At 31.1% G+C, this 21,788-nt stretch overlaps 2 protein-coding genes across 3 annotated transcripts; one reads left to right on the forward strand and one right to left on the reverse strand.

The window, feature by feature from the left end:
- Nucleotides 1-9,112: 9,112 nt before the first annotated feature.
- On the forward strand, nt 9,113-10,807 carry LOC102608555 (transcription factor RAX2). Its single transcript, XM_006487963.4, has 3 exons — nt 9,113-9,371; nt 9,461-9,590; nt 9,846-10,807. The coding sequence occupies exons 1-3, from the start codon at nt 9,236-9,238 to the stop codon at nt 10,588-10,590; spliced, it is 1,011 nt and encodes a 336-aa protein (XP_006488026.1). The 5' UTR covers nt 9,113-9,235; the 3' UTR covers nt 10,591-10,807.
- Nucleotides 10,808-13,937: 3,130 nt separating this feature from the next.
- Nucleotides 13,938-20,602, reverse strand: LOC102608847 (lactoylglutathione lyase). Of its 2 annotated transcripts, none has more exons than XM_006487965.4 (9): nt 20,450-20,602; nt 20,014-20,136; nt 19,809-19,870; nt 19,619-19,679; nt 19,318-19,397; nt 19,162-19,232; nt 18,388-18,477; nt 15,553-15,669; nt 13,938-14,405 (listed from the first exon to the last, which is right to left on the reverse strand). In XM_006487965.4, exons 2-8 carry the CDS (start codon nt 20,107-20,109, stop codon nt 15,572-15,574), a joined length of 558 nt encoding a protein of 185 aa, XP_006488028.1. In that variant the 5' UTR covers nt 20,110-20,136; nt 20,450-20,602; the 3' UTR covers nt 13,938-14,405; nt 15,553-15,571. The 2 variants fall into 2 exon arrangements, with proteins under 2 accessions (XP_006488028.1, XP_006488027.1); XM_006487964.4 differs by lacking the exon at nt 20,450-20,602 and adding an exon at nt 20,237-20,405.
- Between the last annotated feature and the right edge of the window lie 1,186 nt (nt 20,603-21,788).

The following is a 21,788-nucleotide window of genomic DNA, read 5'->3' on the forward strand; positions in this document are numbered from 1 at the left end:
AGCTTAGTAGAATGTGCTAGCCGGAAGCAATGTATTGAATCGCTTGATTTATCATAATATATAGTTCAACTCCTAGGTCTCAAATCCATCAACTTAATTTATTGAACTATCTCAAGCTGTTAGACTACTTCTCCTTCATCTATGTAACTCCTTCAGTGTTGATTGCTTATCTATAAGTATGAATATTAAAAATAAAATTTTATTTTTGAAGGAAAATTAAAGCATAATTATTGATAAAAATTTTCCTGATTAAGATTTAAGTGATAGTGATACCTCAAAAATACAATTTAGTCAATCCCACACTAGAGACTTGCTTAATTTAATAATGTTTTGTAGGTTTGAACCAATACTTACCAACCAGATCAAGTAGCTATACAGATAGCTTGCTTATATAGTACACCAGATATATATAAAAACCAAAAGGCTTGCAATTGCATGAGATGAGTGATTGATTGGCTCTCGTCTGATCTCACCCAACAAACCCCATCTCATCATCCTGCCTGGTTGTACACACACACTCAACCAAAATGTAGCACTTGTGATACCATCACCACTCGCACAAGCAAATACCAAAAACTTACTCCTTTAATGCCAAGTTGATTTGTATAAATAAACTATAGATTGTAAATTTATTAACAATTTTGTCAAATTTGTGAAAAGCATCTCAAATCACATCAAATTCATCAATTTTTTTTTTGGTTTAAAGGAATGCATTTGTTTAAAGACTAATAATGGTCAATAATAAAATTTTATGAAGGCATAAATACAAGATCATATTCAACTTAAGTATAATATATAGAATAAAACCTAAGATTCAATCCTAAAATAATACAACTTCTATTAACTAAACACAAATATATCTATAAACACTACAAATTTTTAATAATTGATAGGAAATAAAAATTTCACTCATTGGAACTACTTAAGCACTAGAGAAATTTTATAGGACATGTCTAGCCCACCTTAACTCGCCTCAACTAATGCAAGTGAGACTCTTTCCCATTGATAAAAGAAAATCGATATAATCGATAATCCAAGACAAACAACACAACACAATTTTAAAAACCAAATACAAAACTGCCAACAAAACTACAAGAACTTGATAACAAAACTGTCTATCTTATAATAATCTAGCCTCTAGATGAACTCTCACCCAAGCCAATATTTACTCGCCCTACCCCATCAAAATCTCAATGCACTAACTCTTAGAGTTCTTCAATAACTCCAATACAACTATGTCATCCTTATACGAATATTAACACGATCCTAACAAATAAACTGAAACAACACTATATTCAGCACGGAAAAAATTTCAAGAGAGGTAGATATGCAATATTCAAACACAAAAATACAAACAAATCCAATAAATGAAAAATCTAATAAATTTATAAAGAAAATAGAAAATAAAGGGCAAAACATAAAATAGAAGAAAAAATGAAAAGACATAAATTCATGAAAATGTTTAAAACCTTGACGAAAGCTTCTTTATTATTATTATTTTTTTTTCAAGAAGAGAATGAGAGCACGCGCGAGTGAAGCCAATCAAGCTTGGGGACGAGGACAAATTGGTGGAAGAATCAAAATCAGTCGTGAAAATCGAGGATCGGGTGCCACGTATGGGTTTCGTAGAGTTAGAGACAAGTCTTTTGAAAATGATTTTTTTGGCGCTCTTTTAATCTTTAATTTTTCATTTTTTTAACTCCCATCACAAGTCGCAACATCGAACACGAGTGTTCGAGTGTTACGCAACATATGACGTCATTTAAGACAGCGAGGCACTTTGTCTTTTGTCCGAGCGAATCCCAGTTCGGACTTGTTTGACTTTTGTGTTTTCAATATTTGCATCAATAAGTCCCTGCTTGTTTCACTAATTGTGTCTTATTCCGAAACTCATAACGGTTCAAACTTGACAAAATTTGACTTTCGGGTAGTGTGAATATCACTCCACTTTAGTCCATCTCAATTGAATTGATATTTATTTATTAGGTGATGTGAAAAAAAAGATTTATTTAATCCTTATAATTTAAATTACTTATTTAATTAGTTCATATATTTATATAAAAAAATTAAAAGGCCTCTGTTATATTCGTTTAAGTTAAAATCTACTTTATTATTCTTTATTTTTAACTGTTGAGTGTACGACTTATTAGAATTTTTAGTTATATAAGATAAAAATATATATTCTTTCTTTGAAAGTTAAACCCAAAAGTAATAAAAGTAACGATAAAGTCTTTTATAGATAATTTTGATATTTTATTTAGTCGGAAGAGTTTAGGTAAGACTTTCAAAGTCACTCTCGACGAGAGAATCCAGGCTATTCAAGAATAATTGCAGCAATTCCCCAATCTTAACGAAGTAGTTCTTTTGGAATCCAATGAATAACAACGATTACTTAAAAACTTACATTTAGAGAACAATCAATACAAGGTTACTTTACCTTTTTTTACTTTTCATGATAGATTGGCTAAACTAACGAAAAAGAAAAAGAAATCGCATTGAAATCGATTTTTATTGACCAATTAGAAATGTCTCCCAGGATCTATAATTGTTTCAAAATGTCCAATATACATACATTATTCGACCTTTTGAATACGCGTCAAGAAAACCTTATGAAAATTGAACACTTTCGCATAGAAGATGTAAAGCAGATAATGAGTATTCTAGAAAAGAAATAGAAAAGCATTTCACAATTGATTTACCAAAAACAAAGTTTTAAGTCAATTGAATTTAGTGCAATTTTTCTGTTCTTTAGAAAAAAAAAAAGAGAAAATTGAAATGGCTTTGCACCTTTAAACCCGTCTATATATTCAGACTTGAATTAAATTGAATAGAAGTATTTAGGGAGAATTCACTTTGATAAGAAACATGACAAACAAAACAATATTCCGCATGAAATTATATTAAGGATAAAAATATAAAATTAGAAGTAAAATTTTTTCAGAAATCACCAACTAACTAGGGAATTAATAAGAGTATAAGACAACTGATCATCTTAGTAAGGATCAGGAAGCCGAATTTCTCAAGTAGGGATCACGAACAATCTTTTATTAAAATGCAAATGCGTTTACAAATTAGTGATCCAATCACGCTAAGGCAAGTGCTAGGTGTAGGGTATATATCCATCTGTTTGTGTCCGTTTTCAAAGTATTTAGGTTATGACTTTTTTTGTATTTTATTTTAAGAGGGGAAAATACTTTCATTCAGAAAGAAAAGGGTAGGCTTAAGACCTTTTTTTTTTTTTTTTTTAACTCCCATACACTTAATCGTATGGTTTTCATTTAGCATTATTCATTTAGTCACCCATGTTTGAATCCAAGAGAGGTAGTAGTAGTTAAAAGACTGGTTTGGATTTTGCCTACCCTTCTAACCCTTTTTCTTTTTTTAAATAAAAAAGATAACTTTCAATTATTCCTTGTAAAATGAAAATCTTCAAAATATCGTAAATTATTGTACATCTCAACACACTTTTTTTTTCAAAGGTTAAGGAAAAAACGGGACAGTTAATGAAAATTTTTTACCTTCTTAACAAAAATGGCCGGAGATAAGTTGAAGTTTTCAATAATTTAAAAGATATTTTAAAAATTGTTATTTCATGAAGGGTGTTCTCAAATCTGATAAAAAAATGTCAATTGCCATTTTCCTAATTTAGATAAATACTTCTAATTTTTTTTGAAACTCACTGGATCTGGACTTCTAAACATTCAATATATATTTGAGGCTAGTTAGCATGATTTATCAATGATAAATTGTTAAATTTTTAGAACTGTGTAGCACCGATTAGCCTCAAATTTATACTTTCAAATATGCAGATGCTCCCACTGGAGAAAGAACCTAAATCTTTATAAATTATACCTAGACATAATAAATTTTACACATATACATGTACGACCCGTCAAAGGTTATGGAATTAATGTAGGGAAAAAAATATGTAGAAAAATGTAGTTGACGATACAAGTGTGGTAACAAGAAGAACAGCCTGATATTTTTCAGTTCTTTTGGTTTCACACCACATGAAAGTTAATATGTTTATTTTGGTAAATAAAATTATGGAAAACAATTCAAAGAAATAGGCCAAAAAGGGGGGCCAAAGTGCAAAAGTTTGCAAATAACAAGTCTTGCTTTGCTTTTCCCAAAAATAATTGAATATTGTTTATGAAGAAATAATGGGTACAGCCTGCATCAAAATTTTTCTAGCTTAGTTTGCCAACCGTTGAGAAAGTGAGAAAAAACGTACATGAGTATGCATCTTTCCTGTCTAGGGGAGTCAATGCATATGACGACATTTGTCTCTTCTGCATGTTCCTGTATTTAATTTGATCCAATGATACATTAACTTCGATTAATTATTTCGTTGTTTGTTGTCTTGATAGAGAATTCAAGACACCATTTTGTTTATTTTCAAATTAAAGATTCCTCTCAGCCGAAGAAACGACACAGAAACTTGAATTTTTAAACTCGTTATTGCTTTCTTTAATTTGCTGTGTGAATTAACAAATGCCTCTATCTCTGTCCCTTTCGATTCCATATCTATTTACAAGTAAGATTTAGGTGTAGGTTGCAATGCATATCCTTGCTTTTCTCTGTTAATTATTTGTAACGTATAGTATCCATATGCTTGTATAAACGAACAAGCATAAGGAACAATTATTTATACATTCAGGGCTGGCTTTACAGTATTAGGGGCCTTAGGCGAACTTTTTTTTTTTTATGAGGCCTCTTTTTATTTAGTAATTTCAATACTCAATAAAACAATAAAGAACTGAAAATCCATTTCAGTTTTAATTCTTGAATTTCAACAAATAATCAAGAAGATTCTAAAAATGTTCAAAAACAAAATCTAAAATTTACCATTAGAAATTATACAGAAAGAAGCAAACGAATAAATGAGAACAATACTATTTTCAAATAGAATATTTAGAATGGTAGCACATAAAAAGTTGAGATCATGAATAGATGGTTAGATAACGGATATGGACTTTGTATTTCATGTAACTAATTTTTTCTTTTCTTTTTTGAATGAACTAATGCATGTAATAATCTTCATTGTAGAGAAGAGAACAAGAAATTTTTCATCTATAATTTTCTAGATTATAAGATTTTTAGTAGAAATTAAAAGGAATACTCAAAGTCAAAGATTCTAATGTTGAATAATTGAGTTTTTTTAAGAAGTTGAAAAGATAAAAAATTTACTTATTTTTATTAGAAAAACTAATAATGAAGAAATTAATGGTTAGACAATATTATTAATTATATCTCTTTAACAATAAGATAACCAATTATAGGTTTTTATATAAATAATAATAATAATTAATTATAGGATAATTATTAATTAGAGATATGTCTAATAGGCTTTTCTACCACACATATAATTTTTTAAAAATATTTTATTAACTAGAGAATTATTACTAATACTAAAAAACTGAGGCCTTTTTAAAATTTGGACCTTTAGGCGACCGCCTTGTTCGCCTATACTTAAAGCCACCCATGTATATATGCATAAAGTTTTAGCATGTTGCTGTGTCAAATGTACGAAATGAAAAAAATAATGGCAAGAAAGCAACTTTTGAATTTGAATAATGAGGATAATGAAACTTATTATTAATTATTATTTAAAGGGTTTGCTTTCGTTATGAGTTTAAAGTTATTTAAAGCATTGGCTCTAGAATTTCTTGCTGATTAGCATTCGATATTTGAAATTAGGGTCTAGTTTAGCAGCCTAAATTGTCACCGTCAAGGGCAGTAGAAAAAAGACAAGGAACTTGTGCAAGCTCTGTGCTTGGCTGTTTTACCTTAAAAAACTTCAATAATTAACCACCAATATTTGTTGATAAATTATGCTAACTGTCAATTATTTTTGGGTTTTACCATCAACTAAGTCAACTGGGTTAATTTTTTATTGTCATTACTTTATTAACCTCTAATATTTACTATTCTCTTAAGTAACTATTTGTGTACATAATTGAATTTACAAATATTCTCTGATGCCTGATATGTTTGCTAGCTAGTCTGTAAGAAAGAAATCAAAATGATCTTTAAAAAATTAAGATAAGGTATATCTAAATATATTTGAGTTATCATCCTTTCCTAATTGAGAAAGTTAGGACAAGTCTCATGATTTGATTGCTCGGCATCATTGGGATAGTATTGTATAAGATTTTCTCCTATTAGTATAAGTTCTTTTAAACTTTTAAATATCTTGAATCATGCATATATTTATGCCAGTGTATGGTCAATATTTAATAACATTTATTTTTACATTCTTATATAATAATCGCTATCATTAGAAACAAAGATAATAAGAGAACCTCATCTATTTGTCACCATTACTTATCAATTTGCACGTAGAAAAGGTAGCTTTATTAATTGGACATGGGCACCCTTTCTCAAGCGAAAAGGTTTGATTAATACGAATTGAAATGATGATGGCCTTTACAAATTGACAGGTCAACGAACAGGGATATGAATGCATATATGTTGTTGGTAACAGAGGGGTATAATAAGAATACAAGATAGGTAAACATGTCTTTGTTTACATATCATTTGCTTTCAGTATCACTCATTTGATTTAGTGACCTTAATTTTAAGCGCCGACTACTATAATTTATCTTTCATTCAGCATATATATAATACGCAATTGGATTGTGTAAGTTTCCAAATGGAGTAAGAACTATACAATTATCAATCTTTTTTTTTTCAGATTTTATTATTATTTTATCTTTCTCGAGGGAAAGTGAATTATAAGATGATGGAGAATTTGATATTTCCATATTATACGTGATTTATTAAAATTTCCAAAGAACTGGTTGTTATGAATCAATGAATTGAACAACTAGGTATCAATACACGTTTGCAATGACTCAATCAAGCTCATTAATTAGCATGGATAATGAAATTAATACATGGGACCACGATTATTTATATTCTAGTTAACATGCAAATTTTAAATGCATTGATGTAAGCACTTTAAATTTCAACGGATCTGATTGTCATAGTCTCTATCTCAATATGAAATCATAATAAATTTTTTCGTTTTCTTGTGAATCACATGTTTTCTTGCTTTAAAGTAGCCAAAGATATGACCAAAAAAATTAAGCATTAATATGAACTGACAACTGAGTCAAAGCATGTACATTGTACAAGTTCTATTTTTCCCCACCTCAGATTAAATATTGAGAGCAGTAATTAATAAAAAGAAGAAAAATAAGCTAAAAGACATGAAAATGTTCCAACTTTGCCCCAATATTCATCATTTACATAGTTTTTTTCTTTGTTTTTTCTTTTTCCTTTAAGCTAAGATCTAAAGCATCATGAAAGCTCACCAAAATTGACTCGAAATTAGATATTATATGTCATAGGAATTCTCTATTATATATTTATATGTCATATACAGCTGATTGCTACGTCACTTTCTTTTATATAATCTCGAACTGATATCCTCTACATTGTTGAGAGCAATAGCTAGTTAAAAACTTCAATTCATATTTTCAAATAGTCATTTGACCACATTAGCGTCTAAGATTTTTATTTGCGTCGTGTTGCTCACTTATGATGCATGCATGCCTTTTATTTGGGGAAAGTTAATGTATATAGATCTTTCTATGGTCTCTCATAAAAATTCTGATTCTGAGGTTCATATGGTATTGTGGTTTTTACACTTAAAAGTCGCAGTTAGGGTAAAATGGAATTTCTATTTATAAAAATAAAAGCTAATATGTCGCTTAATTAAGTCATTTCATAAGGTTCAACAAATAACCAAAGGATGAATTGATCATCGCCTCCTTGAGGCTCGCAAGGCTGAGAGGTTGCAAAATAATGGCCAATCAAAAAGTTATACACCATAATATGTAGTACATGTTCAACTTAAGCGATCGAGGAACGTTTCTATTTTTAGAATGCATACTGCAAGTATAGTTACAGTTTAGACCATGGAAAATGGAAGTGCTGATTTTTATGGCCTACAAAATCCGGTAGAGTCCCTTGCATTTCGTCCTGAGGCCTCGATTTCTATGTGTCGCTTAGCAAAACACGAAAGGAAATGCTAAAATGTACCATGATCGTCTGTAAAGATTGTTTGCCTTTTTTCGCATAATAAACTTGTAGCAATAGCAATGATTCGTCAACAATGCAAAAAAAGGCATTGATGAGTCTGTCCCAAACACCTGATTAAATACGAAGAATCTATCTGCCTGATGGGTCCATCAATATGTATGTGTTCATTTCATTGTTACTATTTTGGGTAATCATATACACAAAACACAATTGATGGACCCTGAGTTCTAGAGAAAGGATCTTAAAAAACAAAGGGTACAGTCTGATTTAATCTATACGTATAATTTTGCAACATTTTTTTCATAAATTGGATCACATAATACCCACAAAACAAAATTAAAATAGTTGAAAAAAATCAATTCAGTGAAAAATCTTACCATATCTCAATTACATTTATGAAAAATGGATTGTATTTGGTTAAAATATCAAATGCGGAAAGCTCTCTTGATCCGAATTATTCTTGACTTTGAAATATTTTGCAAAAAGTGTATGAATAACGATCAATTATCACTTTATATTTTTTCTTAATAGAAGTATAGGTCAAGAGAGATACTTATAATATGAAAGTATTAAGCACATTATTGGTGTCATATATATATAAATTTTTTGGTTTGACAATCTTTTTAACGAAGTTGAATCCAGTTAGTTATATGTTTATCTACCAATGGCAAAGGTCTTCGGTTCGGAAAATGTCACAATTCAAAGAGAGGTGTAGCTATCAGTTCATTGATCAATTAAGTGACCAATACCATTTCTAGTTCTTATCAAGACTTTGGATGCTTTCAACAAAAGCAATAATAGATTGACTTAGCAAGGGTTTAAACTATGAGAAGAGATGGAAAGTTCTTTTAGCTAAGCTAATTAGCATAAAAACAGCTTATTGAACTTGTCCACCATTTTGACTTCATGAATCTTTATGAATAAAATATTTGTATGCTAGTTTCTTACTAGACACAAACCGATGAATAAGTTAAATTTCCTATTAATTGGCTCTATATAGGTCACACAGCCCCCAGCTAAACAGAGGTAATAATAATTTTCATTCATTTATAAAGTGAGAGCTAGACCCTTTGGTTACTTAAAGAGGTCAGCATATATCCAAAGATCAAAACACTTCGTCTTTCGGAAAGAGAGAGAGAGAGAGAGAGAGAGAGAGAGAGAGGGAGAGAGAGAAAAAAAGAGAGAAATGGGTAGGGCTCCTTGCTGTGACAAGGCAAATGTGAAGAAGGGGCCATGGTCACCTGAAGAAGACTCAAAGCTTAAGGAGTACATAGAGAAATATGGCACTGGTGGCAACTGGATTGCTCTTCCTCAGAAAGCTGGTAAGAGCATACATGATTCACTCTCTTTTTCACTCTGAGACACATAGAAGTGTATTTATTTATTTATTGGTTGGTTTAATTTGGATTAGGTCTAAAGAGATGTGGGAAAAGTTGCAGACTGAGATGGCTCAACTATTTGAGGCCAAATATTAAACATGGGGAATTTACTGATGAGGAAGATAGGCTGATCTGTAGCCTCTTTGCTAGCATTGGAAGCAGGTACCATATTTGTTCTACCTTTTTTCCCCTTTTTTTTTCAACTGCTTTGATAAAAGTAATAATAACTATCAAATCTATCAAAAAAGAGTGCTATTATAGTTGATCATTCGCATGCATGCCAAGTTTAGATCCAACATCAACAGTCATCCTCACAGTTTCTTTGAAAAAAAGGCTCTGGAGTTTTTAACTTCTTTTCTTATTTAAGGACTTTTGCTAACACATACATATAACATGCAATGGCACATGTGTTTGTAGATGGTCAATTATAGCTGCTCAGCTACCGGGTAGGACTGATAATGATATCAAAAACTACTGGAACACAAAGCTCAAGAAGAAACTCATGGCCATGGCTCCTCCATTATCATCACAAAAGAAGAGCACTGCTCCACCACTGATCCCATCATCTCATCATCATCACCAAGCTTTAGTGTCACTACTACCATCTCAACCCTATTACACCCCTTCTAATAAATCTCTTATCAGTAACTCTTTTGATTCTTTTGAACCCATTTCATCAAACACCCCATTACATCTTTTCGACAACAACAACTTGATCCAAATCCAAGAAAACCAGCTGTTTAGTAATAATAATTCCATGCAGGGTTACTATCCAATGAAAGACAATTTCTTGACTTTTGGTAGCGAGCAAAGTTGCAGTTCTTCTGATGGTAGCTGCAGCCAGATCAAACAAGAAGATATTGGGTTTCATCAGGGCTTTAATTACTCGAATGGGTTTGAAGAGAATAACCAGAAGTTCATGCTCAACTATGGCAGCAGCGATAGAGGTGGTCATGAGAGTCTCAACCAGTGGAGTGAGAAGCCAAATGGGTATTTTGGGGAAATTGCATCAGACTATTCACTTGAAGATGTTAAGCAATTGATTAGCTGTAGTAACATAAATGGCTGTAACAATGAAAACAACATCAACTTCTTCAGTAGCACTGATCAAGAAACCAAGTTGCAGGACAGTAAGGTCATGTACCACTACTTCAACTACTGAATCATGAATCATGAATCATGATGATTTGAAACTGACTTGTGTTCTTGTATTCTCCTGTAAGTATTAAAAAAAAAAAATCTGAATGATTTGACGGGGTAAGTAAGGGGGTGATCAGACGGAGATTCAAAGATGATATGACTTTGAGTTTCTGGGGCTTTGTGTTTTGATGAAATGAATTGAATTGATAAAACATTTTTATTTTCTTTTCTTTTGTTAATTTCCTTTTTCTTGTGCTTTGACGGTACATGGTAAATGCTTCCTTTTATTTTGTGCATATATTTCTTTTTGGGACTCTGTGTCACTGCAAACCCCCAATCAGAAGTAAATGTTTTGTGAAAACTAGATAAGAACTTATCCTCATTCAAGAAACAAAACTTTGATGTCAAACTTAACCAAACAACAAGCAATCTGCAATATACTACTATTTTTATTATGTCTCTTCTTTGGTACACTCCACTCTATATCTTGAAAAAATTTTGACTCTTCGATCCACTCTTTAAGTTTTCGTTCTTGTTATTCCAAATTTTACAGCAATTTGCACAATAATACCCCATAAGTTGAAAGACAAAATCGATGATTTGGAGGATTCAGCAACGGAACATTGAGGCTGAAAGTGTTATACCAAACTGCATCGCCCTGAAGTTTTCATTAATATTACATTTAAAATAATAGCAGAGAGTTATAAGGGGGCGCCCTCCTTGTTTGATCAATTGGGTGTTAATAATATGTTACACTAGGTGAAAAGGCTATTCTAGCCCCCATAAAATAATGTTCTATTTGATGCAATGAGTGCATCGCTAGCCAGGAATACAGTACACACTAGACTTTTATATGAATAAATTGGTCAGAGATTCAAGGTGGGAACTTGATCTCCATTAATTTTAAAACAAAAGGATGATGGTGCATGTTTTGGAATTTTGTGGAGGCAAACGCTTTAACAATGACCAATATTTATTAATCATAATCTCAGTCTTCTTACACAGTCAGTTTTTTAATAGTGTATGTATGTCTATGTGAACATTCATGGATTCCTCATATATAATTGGATATTCTCATATTGATTTGAAATTTTAAAGATCTGGCCTCATATTTGTGTATATATATTTCAGTGTTTTTGCTCGGTAAAATTATCAAATCAACTTGAATTACAAACTCAATCACAATAAACTTCTTGTAGAGTACGTAGTACATGTATTCTAAAACTTGCTCTTCTTTTAGAAGTTGCTTTTTTATTTAATTGGACATTTATCCCTAATGTCTACTTACCAAAATTAAATTGGAAACGTGTAACTATTTGATTTCCAGTGGACTATTTTCGAGGGCAGTTAATGTTATTTTTGAAGAACGTGTTGTGGAAAAAGTATTTTTCTCTCTGATAATTGTATTTTCTCGATGTGACTTAATACGACGATAGTTGATAATAACGTTCTCTCAAAAATAAATTTTCCAAGAATATATGAATATTTTCGAGGACATTTACCCGCGAAAATGACCTTTTTATTGTAGTGTAATTACCATAAAATGCAATAGACTGAAGATTTAAAATACATGACTGAACACTTTAAATCATTTCGTGCTAAGGTAATAGTAGGTATACAAAGCCAAGTGGCTTGTGCTTGTTCACAAATCAAGAAGCCAGCAGCAAATAATGGCATTAACAGTTTGTTTTCCGTTTCAACTCATGGATTCCTTGCATTATTAACCATTCTATTCATTACAGGCAGTCACTTAATGTCATTTGAAGATGCTCTCTTACGACTTGGCTCATATATCATTAAAATTATGTTAACGTATACGTGTAAAATTCAAGAAAACCAATCGACATGAGTCTTAAAAAAGTATAAGAATTTGATTAAGAGATTTGTAATTTGCTAAACCCCATAGGCTGATGCAGATCATAATCTCTCTTGTTCAACCCTTCCAATAATTAATTTGTGAGGTTGCCGGTCATAATTATTAATATTCCCGTGATGCTTTCATACCTTACAATAATTGGTCCACGTATCTTTGATTCTTTATCCAATAACCTATGATGTATGCTCACCAATAATATATGCATATGCGTTATATCATTTTCATTATTTAATTTCCACAGACCAGAAATTTTGAGTTGGGAAATTTGTGTAATTTTACCGGGGACTTAAAAAAAGAAAATACATAATTATTGAAGTTATTAAAATATTAAAAGGGTCGGGGAATCCCCATTGGGAACCAGTCCAATCCAATCCAGTGGAGTCCAAAATTTCTTTGTTCACAAGATCTCTGTCAGTGTTGCACCACTGTTACTTGTCCAGCCTTTTCCTACATAATAATAATAATTTAATTCAATTTTAATATCGAGGAATTATTAATAAGGGCATCATCATTATTGATTAATTAAATAAATTTTGATACACGTACTGTAGCAACCGCAAGCCAAAAGCATTTAAGATTAAAATAATTGGGCTGCCAACTATATTATATGTTTTATTTTGTTTAATCAAATAAAATTTCTTTTGGGTGGGGGGGGGGGGGGGGTTTATTTAGTTTTGAATAATTAGTAGGGGAAAAGCTTTCTAGGAATGTCTTTTCTAGTGAAGCGTAGAAGGTCAAAAGGCCTGGAACCTACTGACAACATGACACTTGAAATAATTTATTCATTTTTTTAAATGAACGTTTTTTCATTAATAATAATATTAAAAAGAGGGTCTGTTGTCAATAGGGAGGGTAGCACAAGCGATATATATTATCAAGGTTTCGCAATTTTATATGAAAGATCTGTCTTCATTAGGGAGGCTAACTAGCACGCTACTTACTAAATTATACTAATAATTTGAGTTTTAATCAAAGACCTTTGTATTTTGACTTGGTAGAAATTTGGAGCAAATTTTTGTATTAAACTACAAGCACGCCACGCAATTGAGTGTTTGAAAAAATGAATACACTTGAGTAGAGTAGTGGCGGTGCGGGGCTACAACACTTTCAGTGCCCTCTATTTCAAGGCTAGATTTTTTTATTTTATTTTATTTTATTTCCCTTGTGCCAAAATGACTTTAATGAGGAGAGAAAGTATGAACCTTTGCTTCAAATGTTGAAATGCTTTCATATGATGAACTCGAGTATTTAGCATCCAATTATTGAGCCCTTTACCTTGATCCGGTTGACTAGTTACATTACACCAAAAGTCAACATTCTCATTTGTACCGAACAACGTAACCCTATTGACTTTTGATATGTATTTAAGAAAATAACTACATAAAATAACATTATCCAATCTATTTTCAAGACTTTCGCAAATGTCCAATCATAGTAAATTAAGGATTTAAGGGCAATAAAAATAAAAATTTCTCCGATGCTAACATCCATACTTTACCAAAATGTGAGTTGGAGCAATGCAATCATTAATTTGCAGTGTACAATAACAGCACATCAGACAATAGAAAGTGAAGTGCGGACAATAGTAGAAGAGAAGAATTAGATAGGCTGCTAACTTTTATTTGATCTGTGATTTCCTATCTCCTCAAATCTTTTAAATCCACAGAGTTAAAAACTAGCCTTATACCCTATGGCCATGATAACCTTTGGTTGGGTGAAGAAAAGAAATCAGCAAATGGAAGTTCCCATACCATACTTCTCTTCAATATCCTCAACTAACAAGCAGAAGATCACACATATTGAAAATAGATGCTTTGATCATAACCTCATTATTGTAGTACAAGTCTTTCGGAGTTTGAAACATATTTGCGATCGTATTTCAGTCCATAATGCATCTCATGGAAGACGTTCTATTCAACAGAGAATTTATCAAACACTACAATGAATGGATCCCGCCTTCCCTGCGTGAAAATCAATTATTTTAAGTTCAAGAGCTCATTCAGAAAAATATGATAATAATAACATGACAACATAATTTTCTGCCGAGCTACATGAAGTCCACAACAACAAAAAAAATAAATAAATAAAACAAAAAAAATTTAGTAATTGTGCTGAGAAGCAAAAGAATATAAAGAATTCACTTTGGCAAACAAAAAACAAGGACAATCTCAAACAACCCCCCACCCCCAAAACAAAAAAAAAAAACAATGGGAAACATTGCTGGCAGCAACCAATAAACATTTATGAAATGACGAGAAGCCTGTATCTACTCCCGGGGGCCCCCCCCCCCCCCCCCCCCTTTTTTTTAAGATTCACCCTAAATTTTCCAAAACTCCGTCCAAAAATAAAAACATATTTTAAACATTAAAACAGATCCTAATTATTTACCAAGAGATCAATTCCCCATTCATGGGGAAAAAATGGGTACAAAATACAATCTTTTTCAAGGAATTTTCCAAAGGTACAATCTTATTAAATTTCCTCTAAGAAACTTTTCATGATAGTAATGATGTTCAATACTTAAAAACATAAATCACTAACCATCAAGCCCACGTCAGTTTATCATTTAGACTCAGTTTGGTATTATGGTGATGTGGATTTTAAGCCACAACTGATGTGAAATGGAAGCTCAGATCATGAAATAAAAGTTATTATGTTTAGTAAATATACTAAACATAATAACAATTTTGACAAAATAGTAGTATATATGTATCATCAAACAACTGTAGCATAAAATCACCTTAACTTTTAAAGTAAAGTTAGAAGCGCTCACCAAACACTTCACAACTGCTAACGACAATATCAAATGCAGCCTTATTATCTTAGAGATGGTTCCAAATTTATAAGCCAGCAAATGTTTGATATATGATTTCCTATCAACTCACGGGTCCCACATGAGTTCCGTTGTGGCAAACACAAATACTGTCTGAGCTTGATCTTTGTTTTAGCATTATCATAAATTGTGTATCTATGACTCTATTGAGGGTATTCGCAAGAAGATTGAGAAGCTTGTCAAAGCATATGGTTACATAGAACATACTATTAGTTTAACAAAGGAATGCAGAATGTTGAGCAAAGGAGTGAAAAGAGAAAAATTGAGGGATGTACCTGAGTGAGCAATGTCATATCAAGTGCTACCGCCAATTTTTCCAATTGTTTTGAGGTCAAAGATTTCAATCCAATAGTCATCAGGGTCTTTAATGAATGCTACGCCTTTCATTTTTCCTGTAAATCATAGCAAGATTGACAGATTACTATTAATGAATATAAAAGCTTGAAATTTAATGTTTATTTAATGGGTCCGCCTACGTTACATTACATGTAACGTACACTCAGCCTGTGAAATTTCATCTAACCCCTTATACTTTATGTTATTTATATTTTATTTATGAATATTATAAATTTTTTGAAATGTAAAATTTCATTTAACCCCTTATACTCAATTTATTTTATTAAAACCCTAGAGTATGAATTCGCCCCTATAATATTAAATTCTCAAAATAACCTCCATTTAATTAAAAAATATAATAATTATTAAATGAATTATAATAATTATTATTATGTTATTATAATCATAAATATTGTTTTTAATAGATTATTGTTATTATTAATAACAAGAATAAAAAGCATTATAATTAATTAATCTATTAACAATAATTAATAATATTTTTTATTAAATTGTTAATAATAATAATAATAATAATAATTAATGATAATTAATATATTTATGATTATAATAAAATATGAAAGGAGAGCGGAGACTTTTATTTTGAATAAACTAGTTCCGATTAACATATTTATGATTATAATAATATTTTTTGAGTTGTTTGGGCAAGGGAGTCTCATGCGTGTGTGGACTTTTAGGCTGCCAGGAGAGCGGAGGCTGAAAAATACCTTGCATTTAGATAGTGACTTGTGTGTGAGTAATAACAATTTTTATTATAAAAATAAGTTTTATACCAAATATTAAAAAAATCTAGATAATCATTAATTATCATTATTATTATTATTAACAATTTAATAAAAAAAATATTATTAATTATTGTTAATAGATTATTTAATTATAATGCTTTTTATTCTTGTTATTAATAATAACAATAATCTATTAAAAACAATATTTATGATTATAATAAAATAATAATTATAATTATAATTCATTTAACAATAATTATATTTTTTAATTAAATGGAGGTTATTTTGAGAATTTAATATTATAGGGGCGAATTCATACTCTAGGGTTTTAATAAAATAAAATTGAGTATAAGGGGTTAAACGAAAGTTTATATTTCAAAATATTTATAATATTCGTGAATAAAATATAAATAACATAAAGTATAAGGGGCTAGATGAAATTTCACAGGCTGAGTGTACATTACATTACATGTAACGTAGGCGGACCCTTATTTAATTATTTAATTTTTCCCTATAGACATAGATATAATTGCCTGCATTAAACCCCATTCAAATTCTGGAAACACATCCTGAAACCTACAACACTTGCTTATGTATAAGTATCCCATCAGAATAACCTTAAGGCATTCAGTACTAAACTTTCAGCCATACCAAGCTTTAAAGAAAGCAGGGAAAAAAGAAAAAAGATATTATTAATTCAAAATCTGTGATATCCCTTAGTTTTGTTGGATCTGTAGTATCCTAAAACTCATCTACCAAGTTAAACTATAAATGTAAACACTTCTTAACTCCGTGAAACCTAGAGATCACATCAAATGTCATTAAATCCAGGAGAATGATGAAAACAGTCCCTCTGACCTAAGCTAATTTTTATCTATACCTGAGACACTACATAAACCACCGAAGTGTACATAATGTCAAAGAAACATGTAAGCTATGTGCAAGGGCAAGATAGTGGGAGCACTCGAGAATGACCAACATATTTGAAATCTTTCAAGAGGCTAGGTATATCAAGTACAAGCATGCACTCATCTTAGATGAAAAGCACAAAGGTAATTTTATAATTTGGTTCAACAGCTTTATTTAGAGGTTACAAATTAAAAACATGTAACCACCTTTCTAAAAGTTGTTCTCAAATGGTTTTGACCTCCCATATTAACTTAAAACAGAAAACATGCAACTTTAGCTACCTTTTCTAATCAAAAGAAACCATCCCTGTTTCTTTAGTGGTTGGAAGACAATAGTAACAGACCTAGTAATAAACAAACTGTGACAAGCAACAATGATGAAGCACTAACATGAATTTTGACAGTGAAGACTAGAACATATCACATTCATGAGATTTTATCCACAGGACTTCATCTTATACCTTGAAATTATTCTCTTTTCTTATATTGTTATTTATTTTGAAAGGCACATGGAAGTGGTATCACAGCCAAAGAAGAACATGAGCAGACACAGAGGAGTGCTGTAGGAATCAACCCCAATGACCAATATAAAGAATTTGACTATAGATCAAACAATCAATTCTTAAGATAACAAGAAATTATCTTCATCACAAAATGGTTCTCCCCTGACATGTATAAATAAGAAAAGTGGAAACAGGGAAAAAACCATTGAGAAAAGAAGCTCCTCAGTGTTTTATCGCCTAGATTTTGCAATCTAGTCCTCACTGGCACATTCAAATGACTATTACAAAGCTAATCTCTAGACTACAATCCTTTTCTTCATATATACATAATACCAATATGAGCACCCACCCACTGACCCACACATTACCGGGAGCAGTCACTTCTGATTTTAGATTGCTACAGAAATTTTCAATTAAAAGAGCACGTGAAAGTACCAATAGTGAAGACAATCAAATTGGATATTGGTGATCAATGAAAACAGCGAAATGAATCCACTAAAAAGTGATGTCAAGATTTATCTTGCAAGATACTAGAAGATTTAAAATTCAGATAATGATAATCATCAAGTAAGCATCATATTAATTGAGATACACTATCCTATCTAAAAGAGGTGTCTTACCACCATCTGGTTTCTTTGCAAATTCCACCCCTAGACGTTCAAACCTCTCACATGCCTTATATACATCATCAACAGTGATGCCGATGTGCCCTGAAAACCATATATGACAAGTTAAAACTTCAAAATAATTGGGAATTTTGAAAAAAAAAAAAAAAGCAATTGAAGCAAAAAATTATAATATGATAAATAGTGGCTGAAAAACTCATCACCCTCGAGAAACAAATAAATAAATAGGTCTAGGCATGTTTTCCATCTATTGGTCCTTAGCTCCAGTCCCTAGTCCCTACCACAAGTAAAATGATAGAAAAAGCCTAAAATATATAAAAAGACCCCTGCTTAAACCCATAACTAAGCTAATGGTATATGTCCTGTTTCTAGAAATATTGTCATGCATAAATTTCTCAAGAACAAGGCAGTCAATTGGATAACCGTAGTGATAGACAGCAGCTGATATCATCAGCTCTGCCTAAGCCTTGCCTCAGGACAAACAAACGTACATTCTTAATATGGTAAACATAAAAACATTCTCAATATGGTAAACATAAAACCATTACAAAATAAAATTTAGAAATTGATTAACTGATCAAATTAATTAGGTTTATACAAGTTTCAATAAATAAGCACATGAAGTGAGTGTTCTGGACTGTTCTAACATTCCTTCCAACCATAGAGAGCACAAAAGAAACATTGGCCTTTTTTTCTTCAAATTGTCTTATAACTCAACTTTTTAAAATGGAAAATACACATATATCTCATTCAAAGTCCGTTACATACCAAAGCCACGGGGTTCTGAATTCCCATTGTGATAACCTTTGAAGTCGGGATCACTTTCTGTTCCCCAGTTACTGCAAGATGTAATGAAAATGAGAAACATTGGACAAGACAAGCAAAGAAAGATAGTTTTGAAGAAAAATAAAATTAAACTCATACTGAGTCAGCTCAATTGTAGCCGGCTTCCCAAAAGTCCAAACAGTTCTATCAACAGGGTCAGCTGGAGCTGATGCAGTATCCTACACAAACCAATTATTTGTAAAAAAATGTTTTCAGAGTTATCAAATCATCATTAATGTCACAAAATTTAAGAACATCCAGCTCTACCAGTGTGCATGAGTTGTTATACACTCAAATAAGTAAGAAATAAAATCACTTAATAAAAGGATACAATCAAGATAGCATATTAAATTTACAATGAGTCGTAAGGTTCTTGTGGATGCAACATAAATTGTCTCACCTCATAGCCCAAAAAGTATAGGCTAAATTTCATTTCTGGAAAATCCAACCTCTTTAGTAGCCTGAAATACCCCAGGAAAAAGCCATTAGCTTTCACTTAAAAGATAAATAAGATGGCTCTTAAGCATTCACAAAACAATCCTAAATAAGACTTCTCAAGGCAAGGCAAAAAAATAAAAATAAAAACTTACGACATGCCCAACACACGAGAATAGAAATCAAGACTAACTTTGGGGTCCTTAATTCGAAACATCTGCAGGAATCGATACGTATATATTAAAAAAAAAAAACACACAAACCCAGAACGGATAATAAGTAAATAAATAAACCCATATTAATAATTAATTGAAAAAAAGTTCAAGAAGAATTTATGTAAAAACTGTAAAATGAGGAAACCGTTTGTTGCATGAAGTATCCGTTGGTAGCTTCATCACGGGCGGTGTGAAGACCCGGATTGTTAGCGGGGGATTCTTTGGGCTCCGAGGAAGCCATTGAAAGCAACCGAAATCGATTCGAAGCCTGCACGTCAAATTTTACAGACAAAATGGGAAATTATTATTAAGATAAGTCGTAACAAATAAATTAAATACTAAGAAAATGATTAGAATGCTTAATAAACCTTGAACCAACTAGTTGTAGTTTTAGTGGAGCTAAAGAATGGAAGTGAAGAGGGAGATAGAAATAGAGGTCGAGTTGACGATGTCAATCTACTAAAGATTGAAAGTCGTGATAAGGAAGTGCTGCAGCTGATTGAAGCAACCGACGCCATTTTCCCAAATTTTTTAATTACAAAATACAAAACAGCTTACATAATAATTAGTTAATTACGTACCTTTGACCGTTGTGAGTAGCGAGTAAAGTCAAATCCGAGGGGGTGACCAAGTTTTTATGGTGGCTCTCTCTTTGGATTTATTTTTATGGCCATGTCATATCTGTGCACACACACTCGAGGAAGGGAGTGATGTCTGCCGCCCGTCCGCCATTTGTAAACATTACGGGCCGGGTTTGGAAGCACAAAATAAAAAATTTTGTTGGGTTGGTTCGAGGGCCCAGAATTAAAACCGCAATCCATTTCGTGGGCTACATTGGGCCCTGAATTGAGAAATAAAGTTATGGGCAATAATTTAAAAATCAAGTCTAAAAAATTACATAAATCAATCTTTGTTTTTTTTTTTTTTTTTAAAAATATATATATATGTATGGATATTATATATATATATATATATTTATTTATTTATATTAGGCTTAGCTATGACCTATGAGTCAACATTAATTAATGGTTTCAAAAGTCAGCATTGTTTTGTTCCAAACCATTAAGCCGATATGATACAGTGCGAGGATAAGTTCTGAGCAAAGCTTTCTCAACCTCCCAAGTCCCATCCCAAAGAACGCCAGTGGTCCGGATGAATACTTCTTTTTCTAGAGGTAAAAGAAAGAAGGGTGTGTCGTGCAAACGAATTTTGTCAGTGTGTGTAGATCTAAATGGAGAGCATCCAAACTATTAAACAAATAATATAAATAAACAAAAGGCACTTACTGAAAATAGACAGAATATACAATACAATTCTATAAATTAAAAGAGTTTGGAACATATAAAATCTATTAATTAAAATAGAAATTAAGTAATCAATAAATTAATAATTTATTAATTTACAAAGTTAACACTTTATAATTTCTCACACTTCATAATTTCTCATTACAATTTGAATAATCAACCCCAAAACTTCTAGATGCGATAAGAAAAATAAGAGAAAAGATTGGAGTAGGTTTAAATTTTAAGAAAAATAAGTAATAATAGTCATGTTTTATATAATTAAAATATCATAGTCAACTATATTTCTCATTTCAATAAATTATTAATTTATAACTTAAATGAGACCACAAAATTATATAAATTTTTTTAAAAATATTATTTTATCATTTCATAGAAATTATTAATTTAATTCATAGGTCCAAGTTAAAACCGTAAAAATTTATTATATAATAAAAATTATTAATTTATAAAGATTTTACGATGGATGGATAGAAATACAAGACATAATACAAAGCTTTCTTCACGTGCTTCCATTAAACATTATTTGTTGCATATTTCTTCCCGATGGCGCTCCAATTTATAGTTTTGTTAAGAGAGAATGATGAAAATGAGTGGGGATTTATAATTTTATTTGCAA

The sequence above is a fragment of the Citrus sinensis genome, chromosome 8 (assembly GCF_022201045.2).
Source record: "Citrus sinensis cultivar Valencia sweet orange chromosome 8, DVS_A1.0, whole genome shotgun sequence".
Taxonomy (NCBI): domain Eukaryota; kingdom Viridiplantae; phylum Streptophyta; class Magnoliopsida; order Sapindales; family Rutaceae; genus Citrus; species Citrus sinensis.

Excerpts from the sequence above, each read along its gene's own strand:
- LOC102608847 (XM_006487964.4), bottom strand. The coding sequence starts at position 20,386 with ATGGCGTCGGTTGCTTCAATCAGCTGCAGCACTTCCTTATCACGACTT. Across the intron at positions 19,233-19,317 it reads GCTACAATTGAGCTGACTCA|TAACTGGGGAACAGAAAGTG; the intron begins GTATGAGTTTAA and ends TACATCTTGCAG. Across the intron at positions 15,670-18,387 it reads TGCAAAGAAACCAGATGGTG|GAAAAATGAAAGGCGTAGCA; the intron begins GTAAGACACCTC and ends TATGATTTACAG.
- LOC102608555 (XM_006487963.4), top strand. The coding sequence starts at position 9,236 with ATGGGTAGGGCTCCTTGCTGTGACAAGGCAAATGTGAAGAAGGGGCCA. Across the intron at positions 9,372-9,460 it reads TGCTCTTCCTCAGAAAGCTG|GTCTAAAGAGATGTGGGAAA; the intron begins GTAAGAGCATAC and ends AATTTGGATTAG. Across the intron at positions 9,591-9,845 it reads TTTGCTAGCATTGGAAGCAG|ATGGTCAATTATAGCTGCTC; the intron begins GTACCATATTTG and ends ATGTGTTTGTAG.